Below are 14,037 nucleotides of genomic sequence, written 5' to 3' on the forward strand. Positions count from 1 at the left end.
TGGCAATGTGAATCACAAAGCAGGTACTGTAAAAGACCTGAATCAACTTCAGTTGATTGGTATCTGATTTTTAATGACAGAAGATCAGTCCTGTCGACTAAGACAATCACTCCACAAACTAGAATTGGCACTGCTTTTTCTTATAACAGACAGTGTAGCTTTCAAGAAATAAAACAGAACTTACAAAAATCGGACATAAAAACAGTAAAACTGAAAATGCAGACAGGTCAAATCAACATTTGGATTACAGTTAACTTATTGCACATTTGTATCACATTCTGGTTTTAGTTATTCCTGTAACTTTTATTTGTTCATACTTAACATACTTTCATATCTGAAGCAATAGCAACTAATTCCTTTAATGAAGCAAACACTAATTTTCCAAGTAGTTTCCTGCTAATGCTAGCACAAAGAATCACCAGAAAACAATTCCAGAACAGATGGCACACACAAGTTAGATACAGGGCAAAGCTTCCTGGACTACCCAACATCATACCTTAATCCCAGATTCAAGATTGTGAAATTAAATCTTCTTTTATTATTCCAAACTTGCAACTGAAATGCCTTCAAGGTGGAAACACAGAAAAATAACAGCACAGAAGGCTATTTAACCCAATATATCTGTGCTTGGTCTCCGAAAGAGCAATTCACTTGGTCGCATTCTCCTGCCTTTTCCTGGTAGCCCATTCTCCCTCTTCAAATAATCCATCCCTTCCTGACTACCTTGATTGAACCTGCCTTCACCACACTTTCAGGCAGTGCTTTCCAGATCTAAGCACTTGCTGTGTGAGAAAGCTTTTTCTCATGTCGCCACTGCTTCTTTTCCAATGACCTTAAATATGTGCCCTTTCCTATTGATGGAAGGATCAAGGATGAAAGGTTTTTCTCCTATCTACTCTGTCCAGACTCATGATTCTGAAAATCACCATCCAATCTCCTTTTAACTTGCTCTTCCCCTGTGAAACAGTCCCAATGTCTCCAATTCTTCTCTAGACGATAGGTTCCTCATCCTGGAACCATCCTTGTTGATCTTTTCTGCATCCTTTCCGTTGTCTTCACATCCTTCCCGAAGTGTTGTGCCCAGAACACGATGCAATACTCCAGCTCAGGCCAAAACAGAGTTTTACGCAAATTTAACATAACTTCTTTGGTCTTGTACTGTATTCCACTATTTGTAAAGCCTAGGAAACTTTATATTTTGTTAACCACTCTATTGGTATGTCCTTCCATCTTTAATGATTTATAAATACCTAGGTGCCTCTGTTTCTGGACCCCCTTTAGAATTACGCTTTTATTTCATATTGTCACACTACGCTCTTTCTACAAAAATGAATCACTTCACACTTCTCTGCATTAAACCTCATTGGCTATTTGTCCACCCATTCCACCAACCTGTTGTGAAATAACTAGTTTCCCCTAATTCAGTATACTTCCAAGTTTTGTGCTGTCTTCAAATTTTGAAATAGCTTCCTGCGCACCCAAGTGTGCATCTAGGTTACTATAAGATAAATCAGAAAGAGAGGGGCCAACAACACTAATCTCTATGGGCCTCCACTACAAACCCTTCTCCAGCCCAAAGACACATCCATGAACCATTGTTCTTTGATTCCAATCACTCATCCAAACTGTTATGTGCCTTTTATTCCACAAGCTCTAACTTGATTCTCGTGTCTGTTGTGCAGCATTTAATTGGATGCCTTTTGGAAGTTCATGTACATCACACCAACAGCATTGCCTTCACCAATCCTTCCTGTTACCTCATCAAAAAACTGAAGCAATTTAGTTGAAACAGGATTTGCAAATCTGTGCTGGCTTTCTTTCATGAATCTGCACGTGATTTGACTGAAGGTGAGGTAAGGATATTTCCTTTTGTGGACAAATCTAGTAACAGTGGTGACAATATAAGAATGTGGAAGGGGGATGGGTGCCCATTTAAGAAAGAGCTGGGAAATTGTATTTTTCTGTCAGAGGGTTGAGTGTCTTTGGAACTCTCTTCCTCAAAAAGTGATGAATACACAGTCTTTGAATATCTTAGAGGCAGAGATAGATAGATTCTTGGTAAGAAACAGGGTGAAAGGTTAGCAGGAAGAAGCAAGAATGTGGTGTTTTGGTTACAATCAAATCTTGTCAAGTGGCAGAGCAGGATGAAAGGCCATACGGCCCACTCCTGCTCCTAAATAGTGTGTTTTTCTTTTCCCAGGCAATTACTCGTTTTATTTCATATTATCATTCGAGAAGCGTTCCCACCATCTCGGCTGAACTGACTACATTTGATGGCAACAGTCCTCACAGTATCCAGGCAATGCACAAGTTCCTCCGGCTCATTTTGTGTCATTTTTCTAGCCAATTACTCTAACTGATAATAAAACACCCATGGTCTTTCTGCAATTGTTGTAATTAGAATCTGCAGAACATAATTTCAGCAGAAAGATCAAACAAATGTGCAGTGATGCCTTATGGCAATGAAGAGGGGTTCACCGCATATGTGTGAATGTCCTGGCACTCCATCACAGAAATGTGCAATGACAAAATAAGAAGAGCTTGGACCTCCACTTGGACTCCAAGTAAGAACCACTAGCATTTCAGTGCAAGCTCACCTTTGCATTTCTTCCTGATGCAGATGGTATTGCAGATACATAGAGTAATTTTGTTCTTTTGCTTCCTAATTAATTTGTGTTTATCAAACCAAAGGAAGTTTGTGCAAATAAAATGAATCTGTAATAATTACAGGTGCCCATCAAGCACTCCCAAAAAAGATACTGACCAGACAAATTCAGAGAGGGAGATAGCAAGAACTGCATATGCTGGAATTCAGAGTTGATACAGTGTGGAGCTGGAGGAACACAGCAGGTCAGGCAGCATCAGAGTAGCAGGAAAGTCAATGTTTCGGGTTGGGACCCTTCATCAGTCCTGGAAACATCGGCTAATGAAGGGTCCCAACTCGAAACATTGACTTTCCTACTCCTCTGATGCTGACTGAGCTGCTGTGTTCCTCCAGCTCCACACTGTATTAACAAATTCAGAGAAAGACTTCTTCTGCTCTCCCAACAAAAAGCCTTAATCCTAAACCTCTGAAGAGTATCAATACTGCGTCAATCTCTTTTGCTACATTAGCCACTTCTGTGGTCTCTGAATGAGATTGCTAGTTGCTATCAAATTAAGGGCAGATTAGTTCTCTCATTCTCATGGGGAAAGGAGGGGGTTAAGACTGTCCACATTCATTTCAAATTGGACATTTGCAACCAACTGAGGGAAAAGACTTTATCAGATTCAGAGATGACAGAGCGGTGTTGAATCTTTTATGTCATTTAATTCTCATGAACATATTTACCATGCAAAGAACAGAATTTGTAAAAAAAAAATCCAACAGTTTACAGAGAAAACTTTCATCCACGTTGTTTTGCTAACCTTGTAATATTCAATTCTAGATAACTGTAACATGATCACATCATTCACAGCAAAGCCAATTCCCAACTATTTTCCTATCAACTCAATGTTTAATGCATCAATGTAATCTGCTTGTTCAACAGGAAAAGTACTGGACAGCCCTTTGTCTCAGAATGTGATCATGGTAGTTTGTTGAGAGCCTGCTGTTAGTCTGCATGCAGATGGATGTCTTACTTCAGGTATCCATAAGGCACAGCTAACATGGACCCACTTTGTGCCACTGCGTGTTGGCTTCAAAGCACCTCCTCTCTTGGGACACAGCAAACACTTTGGCTGAACCCCCAGGGCACACGTCCGACACAACCAGCTGCCAAGGGGCACTTTCAAGATTCCGTAACATGCCTGTCGTGGTTTAAAAAATAACAAATGGTCAGATATCTCCTGTGAGAACTCGAGCAAATAAACCTTTACGTAGATACCTGTGAAACTGTCAGTAATCAAGTCAGCATTCAACCAAAAGCTTTATAGAACTAATCATCTTAACTGATGTTGGAATAAGTATTTAAATGGGACAAGTAAAACAAATTGGAATTTTCTTCTCACACAGCATGGACAGCATTTAAACATTTTTTTTTAAACTGGAAAGAGACAAGTTACTGTTAAGACAAACCACTGTTTATCACATATACATATTGTGAGGAGAATTTCCACAGTTCTCCTGTTTGACTTTGTAAGAGCAGGCAGAATAACATAAGTGGCTACCTCACCCATAACCCTGAAGCTCTCACCTTCTAATAAAATTATGGCAGGGAATCTAAAGAAATTCAGGATGGGTGTTTTGTCAGACATCGCACAAATCAGTTGGCTACTTTCTGAGAATTATCAAACCCCAGGCCACCACGTTCTACTTCCAAGTATTTACCACAACTGTCATCTGTGTGTGTGTGTGCGGGCAGTTGGTAATCACAATTTAAAGGATCAAATCACGGCATTTAACGTGAAAGTAAAAGCCTAATGTTGGCCTAAATCCATATATGCTTGAAACCTGATAATTTCTGAGCTCTAGCGCAAAGCAAATGTTATTTAAAATTTGACAAAAGCAAGCAATAATATGAATGGTATATTATTTATTGCACTCTTTCTTGCCAGTCATAGCACAGATAGGGGTAAAATCGATTACTACTAGCTATTTTTAAAAGCAAAATATTGCACTTGTAGCACATCTTCAACATAAAGCAAGGTATGAATTGAGAAATTGGGAAAGAGTGGGCAAAGTTTTGGTCAAGGTGATGTTAAGAGACGGTGAAAGTAAAAAGGTTAGAGTTTAAGGGGCAGGTGAAGTTTAAGTATAGAGTTCAAAACAAAATGATTAAGACTGTTGAAAACTGAAAAAAATACAAAATGCAGGAATCAAATAGTGCTGCTCTTCTTGGTCAGAGCTTTGTACAAAAGCATTCAACTTATTTAGAACTGATTAATTGGTTAAGCCACTCCATTCCCTTACACATATTGGTGGAGCTGTTTGCAGGACACATTTATTTGCCAGCTGCATTTGTTGGGCGAACACCATTTGATGTGATTTATTGTCATGCGTACTCAAGTACAGTTAAAGCTTTATTTACAAGTAGTACAGGCAGATCATACTGTGAAAAAAAAAACTCGGACAGAGGCATACAGGTTCAATCACACAGGGCATGCGCTAGGCAAGGTCAACATTAGCAAGATAGAACAGCTGTAAGGAAGTGTTGCAGTTAGATCTGCTGCAGGGAGCTCACAAGGAGTCACAAGTGTCGGCGTCATCTTGAATCTTGTGGGTTAGAATCCTGTGAATGACTGTTTAGCATAGTTAAGACAAACAAAGTTTTAAAATTCTTTTGTTCTAGCATATCTTCAAATAATCCAGAACTTAATCCTGGCTTCAATGAAACTAGACAGCAGTCTGAATTCAGCAGAGATTAGGGTCAAGTCTGCAATGCAAGTAGAAAAGAAACTGTGTCACTGGTTGGTTTCATGGTGAGTGGTAGTTTGGGGGAAGTACCTGTTGTTCAGGAGCTTTGAGGAAATTTGTGGTTTGTAAATACAGTAATTACATTTTTGTACAGATTACTACTTAAGTACCTGATGAAGATCATGGTGCTCATGTGGATATACTTTCTGCGGGGAGGATACAGTACAGATTCATATGAATGATACCAGGGACTAAGGATTAAATTTAATATTGTATGTATAAATTTAATTTTGATCATGTAAAAGACATGATGCTTTCCTCAAAGACCAAGTGTTAAATGGTAAGGCTTTTGTGTTTGATTTCTGGGCGTTCCCATCTTTTCCCTCAAATCAGGCAGGTAGAACTACACCCAGCCTCACCAAAGACTCAAGGTTCACTTACCAAAGCAGCCCCTGGTTCTAAACTGAAGGAACTGTTCTGTGTACAAACCATACAGCATGACACCAAAGTTACAGAATGCAGTACTTAAGGTGTGCTTGATACTTAGACGTATTGTATAATGCAGGAGAAACAGTGTAAAACCTTTACTTATGAATGTTTACCAGGAGAACAAATAGATATTGTGAAGTCCATTGAACAGTAAGGATGATGTATATTGAAAGAATAGGCTTGATAGACTGTGTGGCTTTCTGTACTATCATTCTGACCGTGGATCATTACCATGCATTTTCATGTTAGATGCACGTTAGGCTTTAGAGTAAAGCTCCATTGATTATGCTCCAGCTTCAGAATAGCATTCCCCGTTTTTCACATCTGTCATCCTTGTGTGTTGGTGCACCTAGACCATCAATCAAAATAGGAAGGTGCATTCATAAACATTTGTGGAATATTGAGGACATGATCAAACAACGGCTTTTACCTGGTGAACGCAGATGTTGCATTTGTCACAGAAAACCATCTCATTACCATCCTCTCCCTCTGGGGAACGGCAGACATCACACACCACATCCTCATCATATTCAATCCCGAGACCCTCTTCCGTCTCAATTGCCAGGTTCATGTTCTCTTGGCACTGACTTTCTAGCTCCTCAATGATCCTTTCCATCATCAGCTCATCAACTTCAAGCATTCCTGGAAAAATAAATGTTATTATTGTCTTGTTATAATTATATGGGCTTTAGCAGATTCTTATTTTTAAGTGTACTTTAAGCAGCCTAATGCATGCCTCCCTAATGCAGTTCACCCCTTCCCACACTCAGATGCAGTTCATCCGGCTGCTGCAACCGATACAGAGAAAGAATCTTTTCATTCCAGTCTGTCTGTGCTGCCATGTATCCTTCACCTTAGTAACTCATATTGACCCATCATGCTCTAATGTCCCTTCACTCACTTTACCCTATCCAACCTAATTTCAGTACTGCCCATTTCTGCTACAACCACTGACCTGCAAGTTTCTTTCACAACGGCACAAATTTGTGCAAGAAAGTTTCTCTTGGTCTCTGATCAACATCTCTTACAGTTAAATCTTGCACTTGTGCTCTTGGCTTGAGCAATCAGCATTGCAGTTCATATAGATATACTGACCCTGGAGAGGGTTCAGTCCAGATTCAACTGAATGACATCAGGGCTTAAAGGGTTAAATTTCAGAATCACTGGACCTGGGTTTAGACATATGTGGGTAACCTAAATCAATGCAATTAAAATTATAAATGAATTTAATAGAGTAGATATGGAGGATACAAAGGGGAGATGTTTATATTGTCTGGATTGGCAATCCAAATGCCTAGGCTTATGTTCTGGGGACATGGGTTCAAATCCCACCATGCCAACTAATGGAATTTAAATTCAATTCACAAAATCTGGAATTGAAGCTAGGCTCACCACACCTGGCCACCCATCTGGTTCATTAGTGTCTGCCAGCTCCTACCTAGTTTGGCCTATACGTGACTTCAGACACACAGCAATGTGGCTGACTCCTAACTGCCCCCTGAAATGGCCGAACAAGCCACACAGTTCAAGGGGCAATTAGGGATGGGAAACAATTATTGTCCTTACCTGTAAAACCCACAACTCATGAAAAGAAATAACATTTATTGTCGTGGAGTATGCAGAATAAAAGTCTTCAAACAAAAATTGAGAGGCACTTTTGCCATTCAAAGTGTAATGGAAATCTGGAACACTTTCCATCAAGAGGCTCGAGGTGCTGCTCAATATAAGTTTTCACGACTAAGACAGATAAATTGCTGTAATACAAAGTTATTTAAGAATATGGAGTAAAGATAGGCATAGATGAGTGAGAAACAAATCAGTCAAGATCTAATGAAATGGCAGAATACCCCTCAAGGGGATGAATGGCCAACTTTTGAGAGACCATATTTCAAAACCATATTTTGAAACAGCCTCACAATAAATAAATGAAGTGTGTAGGTTCAGTTTGACTGTCTATAAATCATTCGGGCTTTATTCAGTGGAGGCACAGTGTAAAAACAGGCAGTCAATTTAATTGTATCAGTTTCCCTTGACAACAAACACGTTCAAATTTCTCCTGTAGTTTCTAGGGATTTGCAATTTCCTCCCTCATTTGAGGATGCAAACAATTTAAACCTGGAGCTTTGACTCCCTTTGGCTCAACTGCCCCTCCTGAAATGTTCATTCTTTCTGCCATTTCACATTCTACCAATTAAAGGTGCACATTCTTCTTTTCAATAAAGACCAATATGAAACATTAACCAAATAACTCCACCCAATTTGGTGACACAGTGATATACAAGAGGGAAGGAGCAGCCGTGAGTCTCCAAGTCTCACAGGATCAAATCAAATAAAGGCAAGAGGATCTCCTGTTGATTACAATGGATGTCCCTCCACACCCGATTCAACTGATGAATCAGCACTCCTTCATACTGAACACCATTTGGAAGTAGTACTGAGGGTAACACTCTAGGCAGATGTTTTCAATCATCATCAAGAATAGCTCAGTGGCACCAATTCTGGCTGAGCTGAGCGAGTCCTAAAGGACATAGCTGCCAGACTAGGTCTTCAGCAGGTGGTGAGGGAACTAACAAGAAGGAAAAACCTATTATACCTTGTCCTCACCAAGCTATTTGTCGAAGAGGTGTCAGTCCATGACAGTATCAACTGAAGTCACCACTGCACTGTTTTTGTGGAGTCAAAGTCCTGTCTTCGTAATTGAGGATGGTCTCCAGGATACTGTGTGGCATTGCTACCATGTTAAATAGGACAGATTTTGAAAAGATCCGCCAATTTGAAACTGGGTTCCTGCAAGATGCTGTGGGCCACTGGCAGCAGCAGAATTCAATTCAATCACAATGTATAACCTGGCCTGGCATACCCCTCCATCACACTATAGCCATCAAGCCCAAGGATCAACTCTGGCTCATTAAAGAATGTGGGACAGCATTCCAGGAACAGCATCGGAGGGGCAGATATAAAAACGAGGTGTCAACCCAGTGGAGAAACAATACAGGATCACTTGCGGGACAAAAAACATAAGAAGTAGGTGTTAGCTAGAAAAAATCAGTCGATCAATCTCACAACCAGTCATGCTATACCCAGGCATGAATGGTGATGATCAATTAAGCAACAAACAGGAGGATGAGTTTCCACATCCACAAAATCAATGATGGGGTTGCTGAGGACATCAGTGCAAAAATCAAGGCTGAGAGGCCATTGCAATCATCTTCAGCCAGGAGTGCAGAGTGGGCAATCCAACTCAGCCTTGTCCAGAGGTTCCCTGTATCAGATGCCAGTCTCAGGTCAACTTGATTCACTCAATTTAATCTCAGCAAATGACTGATGACACCAAATACAGCTAAGGGTAAGTGTAGTGACAACATTCTGGCCATCGTACTCAAGATTTGTGTTCCAGAACTAGCCCCAATGAAACCACCCTAGTGTAGCTACAACATCGGCATCAACTGGCAATGTGAAAAACTGCTCAGCTACATCTACAACAAGCAGGATAAATCTAACCTGCCCAATTACTTCATCCTCAGTTTGCTGCCGATCATCAGCAAAGTCATGGAAGGGGTCATTGACAGCGTTACCAAGCAACACTTACACAGCAATAGCCTGCTTACCAATGTTTGGATTCCACCAGGGCCACTGAGCTCAGTCTCTATACTCTGGCCCATAACTTCGGTATTCTTGATGCTCATTAACAGTCTAGACATGTCACAGGGCCCAAGAGAACTGGTCTAAAAGTTGTTGCAAATGAACTTCAGTATACAGTAGTATGCTAGAGCAGCATCAGCACCAAACAGTAACTCATGCACTAGTAAAATTATGCACTTTAACATGTCGTGTTACCAAATGGAACAGCTTGCCTTACAGGCGGACATTCTTTTTTGAACCACTGCAAGTGCACAAAAGCAGCAGGTAGGACAGAGTATTGGTGCCTGGATGCAGCCCTGCTTTATCCCACCGCTGCTCTTCAAAATATCTGCTGTTGCTCCATTGTAACAGACAGAATTGTGTTGTGCTGTCATGGCAAGACAATAATGACACCCAGGATCGCAGCCTATTTCTGCAGCGGTTTAAAGAATCTTGCTCTGTTGATGAGATCAAAGTCCTTGAGGAGGTCATTGAAAGCAATGCAGAGTGGTCTGTGGTGCGCAATGCTCTTCTCAGTAACAGCCAAAGTGAGGAAACCATGTTGACTGTTGATCTGCCTGCTCTGAAACCACAATGCAACTCAGGCTAGATACGTCACTAGATCTGGCAAAAGTAACAGAAGCAAAGATCTCCCTGACAATTCTTTGCAACAGTTACTGAGGAATCTCCTTCCTATCATTGTGACACCCCTTGTACATGGTGTACATTTTTGCATCATGCATATCTTTTCATCCAAAAGAGACACAACAATTCAATAAGATATGGCAACTGTACCAGTTTTTCATGTTTGATAGTTTTAGGTGGAACACCATCATTTCCTGGAGTTTTACCATTGGCAAGGTGGTCAATGGTTTTTTTGAGCTCAACTATAGTGAGCTCATTGTCCTGCTCCTCCATGACAGGGAAGACTGGAATGGAACTGACAACTTCTTTAATGACAAAGTTCTCCATAGTACAGGGTTCAAGGTAGTACTCCACCCAGCTGCCTGCTAGGTTGAGTGGGAGTACCTCTGTTGTTCTCTTCAAGTGATTGCTGCTGGACATGTTATTTTCTTATTTCTCCATAATCCCTCCAGCACAGCTGGATTCAACATCACATTGCCTACTGTTGCAGAATTTCAGCTAGTAGCTGAACAGTCTTCCGGCAGCTCAGAGGGCATCTAGATTTTGTTTACTGGGGTCTTGCTTGTAGTTCATGAGGGCTTTCCTCTTGGTTGCAGTAACTGGTTGATTCCAGTCCCACTCGGCTCAAACCAGTCAGCATTTCTCTGAAGAACAGTCACAACAGACTTGAAACGTTACCTCTGTTTCTTGCTCCAAACCTGCTGTGTTTCTCCAGCACTTAGTTATTTCACATCTCCAGCATTTGCAGAATTTTGCTTTTATTTAAGTGTTTAATTCACTGCCATTTCTTGTTCAGCTATGTCCACTTTGAAGACACTCTGCTTTTCTCTCCAGAGGACTTTGGTTTTAATCTCTCGGTTTGTTCACATTCATTGCTTTCTATCTCCCTCCTGGTGTTTCATGAAGTGTTTATCAAAACTTGCTTTCACGGCCACATCTCCCTCCTTAGTGACTGTCTCTGGTGCAGATTTCAACCCAGGTTCCAATTTTCATGTTTCTAATGTACTCAGGATTACAGTTACTGTATGACATACAATGCAGCTTGGTCAGCTGTTCCCACCCCACCCTGAGATTCACACTTGGTGCCACGCACCATTCTCCACCTCTCCCTCCATCACCACAACCACCAATTCTTAGCTGTCCTGGTTGCCAGTTCCATTTCATTCTTTGTCTCATTTGATGCCTGAACAAGAAAACCTTTGCCTTTCCTTTCAGGTGTTAAGGAACACAAAACTCAGGTACTGATGCCCCTTTGGATTCTTCACCCCCCCGCCCCACCCCTTCGCTCTGACTCTATCCCTTCTTCCTATCCCACCTCTTGTCCTGTATTTGTTGTTCCGAACAAGTCGGACCAGACTCAAAAATCTGACACCTCCTCCTACCGCCCCCTTGATCATGACCCCACCCCCAACCACCAAAACATCATCTCCCAAACTATCCACAACCTCATCACCTCAGGTGACCTCCCACCCACAGCCTCCAACCTCATCATTCCCCAACCCCGCACCGCCCGCTTCTATCTCCTTCCCAAAATCCACAAACCTGACTGCCCTGGTCGACCCATTGTCTCCGCCTGCTCCTGCCCCACCGAACTTATCTCTACTTATCTCGACTTATCTCGACTCCATTTTCTCCCCCTTGGTCCAGCAACTCCCCACCTACGTCCGTGACACCACCCACGCCCTCCACCTCCTCCAGAACTTCCAATTCCCCGGTCCCCAACACCTCGCCTTTACCATGGACGTCCAGTCCCTATACACCTGCATTCCCCACGCAGATGGCCTAAAGGCCCTCCGCTTCTTCCTGTCCTGCAGACCCGACCAGTCCCCCTCCAGTGACATCCTCATCCGCTTAGCTGAACTCGTCCTCACCCTTAACAACTTCTCTTTCAATTCCTCCCACTTCCTACAGACAAAGCGGGTGGCCATGGGTACCCACAGGCCCAAGCTATGCCTGCCTCTTTGTAGGTTACGTGGAACAATCCCTCATCCAAAGCTACACTGGCCCTATCCCCCACCTCTCCCTCCGTTACATCGATGACTGTATTGGCACCGCCTCGTGCTCCCACGAGGAGCTCGAACAGTTCATCCACTTTACCAACACCTTCCACCCCAACCTTAAGTTCACCTGGACCATCTCTAACACCTCTCTCACCTTCCTGGACCCCTCTGTTTCCATCTCTGGCAACCACCTGGAAACCGATATCCATTTCAAGCCCACCGACTCCCACAGCTACCTAGAATACACCTCCTCCCACCCACCTTCCTGCAAAAATGCCATCCCCTATTCCCAATTCCTTCGCCTCCGCCGCGTCTGCTCCCTGGATGAGGCATTCCACTCCCAAACATCTCAGATGTCCTCGTTTTTCAAGGACTGCAACTTCCCCCCCTCAGTGGTCGAGAACGCCCTTGACCCGTGTCTCCCGCATTTCCTGCAAATCATCCCTCGCACCCCCTTCCCGCAATAACAACCAAAACAGAATCCCCCTCGTCCTCACGTACCACCCCACCAACCTCCGGATCCAACGCATCATCCTTCGACACTTCCGCCATCTGCAATCCGACCCCACCACCAAAGACATTTTTCCCTCCCCACCCTTATCTACTTTCCGGAGGGACCACTCTCTCTGTGACTCCCTTGTCCGCTCCACACTCCCTTCCAGCCCCACCTCACCCGGCACTTTTCCCTGCAACCACAGGAAGTGCTACACCTGCCCCTACACCTCCCCCCTCACCCCCAGCCCAGGCCCCAAGAAGACTTTCCACATCAAGCAGATGTTCACTTGCACATCTGCTAATGTGGTATACTGCATCCGCTGTTCCCGTTGTGGCCTCCTCTACATTGGGGAAACCAAGCAGAGGCTTGGGGACGCTTTGCAGGACACCTACGCTCGGTTCACAATAAACAACTGCACCTCCCAGTCGCGAACCATTTCAACTCCCCCTCCCATTCCTTAGATGACATGTCCATCCTGGGCATCCTGCAGTGCCACAACGATGCTACCCGAAGGTTGCAGGAACAGCATCTCATATTCCGCTTGGGAACCCTGCAGCCCAATGGTATCAATGTGGACTTCACAAGCTTCAAAATCTCCGCTCCCCCTACCGCATACCAAAACCAGCTCAGTTTGTCCTCGCCTCCCTAACCTGTCCTTCCTCCCACCTATCCCCTCCTTCCACCTCAAGCCCCACCCCCACCGCCACCTCCTACCTACGAGCCTCATCCCGCCTCCTTGACCCTGGACTGACCTATCCCCTCCCTAACTTCCCACCTACACTCACCTTTACTAGCTCCACCCCCACCTCTTTGACCTCTGTCTCCTCTCCACCTATCTTCTCCTTTATCCATCTTCTATCGCCCCATCTCTCCCTATTTATTTCAGATCCCCCTTCCCCTCCCCCATTTCTGAAGAAGGGTCTCGGCTCAGAACGTCAGCTTTCCTGCTCCTCTGATGCTGCTTGGCCCTGCTGTGTTCATCCAACTCTACACCTTGTTATCTCAAAAAGCTAGTTGTGTTTTTCTCTCTCCACAGATAGTGCCAAACTTGCTGAAATTCTCTATAACAGTTTCTGTTTTTATTTCAGGCTTCCAGCACCTGTAGTATCTTGCTTCTTTTATTTGAGCATTTGTCTGACCTCTTTTCCTGAAAGGTTTTCATTTTACAGAATGTGCTCACTGTAAAAGTTTACAGCTTTGAGTTTAGTTTATTTTACTGGTGCGAATGGTAACGTTTATGGTAACGCGAGTGCATTGCGCAGATGATCCTGCTTTGACACAGCGCTCTGGCCTTGGGCACTGATGTCTATAAGAGTCTGATCGAAGATGCTGATGAATTCCTGGGCCAACAACGATGGCACATTGATCCAAGGAGTCGGATAGCTTTGTTGAGTGAAGTCTGAGTTTGCTGCACATCAGGGAGTGGCCAATGTCGTAACCAGCGCTGAGAT

At 43.2% G+C, this 14,037-nt stretch overlaps 1 protein-coding gene across 1 annotated transcript in view; it reads right to left on the minus strand.

The window, feature by feature from the left end:
- Positions 1–3,394: 3,394 nt before the first annotated feature.
- jade2 (jade family PHD finger 2) overlaps positions 3,395–14,037 on the minus strand; it is a 57,060-nt gene continuing 46,417 nt past the window's right edge. The window contains exons 3-4 of the mRNA XM_048603515.1: positions 6,255–6,466; positions 3,395–3,789 (exon numbers count right to left, since the gene is read on the minus strand). Of these exons, the coding sequence (XP_048459472.1) occupies positions 3,556–3,789; positions 6,255–6,466 (446 nt within the window). The 3' untranslated portion in view covers positions 3,395–3,555. The remainder of the gene's footprint in view (positions 3,790–6,254; positions 6,467–14,037) is intronic.

Source organism: Rhincodon typus, chromosome 12 (assembly GCF_021869965.1).
Source record: "Rhincodon typus isolate 14 chromosome 12, sRhiTyp1.1, whole genome shotgun sequence".
Classification (NCBI taxonomy): domain Eukaryota; kingdom Metazoa; phylum Chordata; class Chondrichthyes; order Orectolobiformes; family Rhincodontidae; genus Rhincodon; species Rhincodon typus.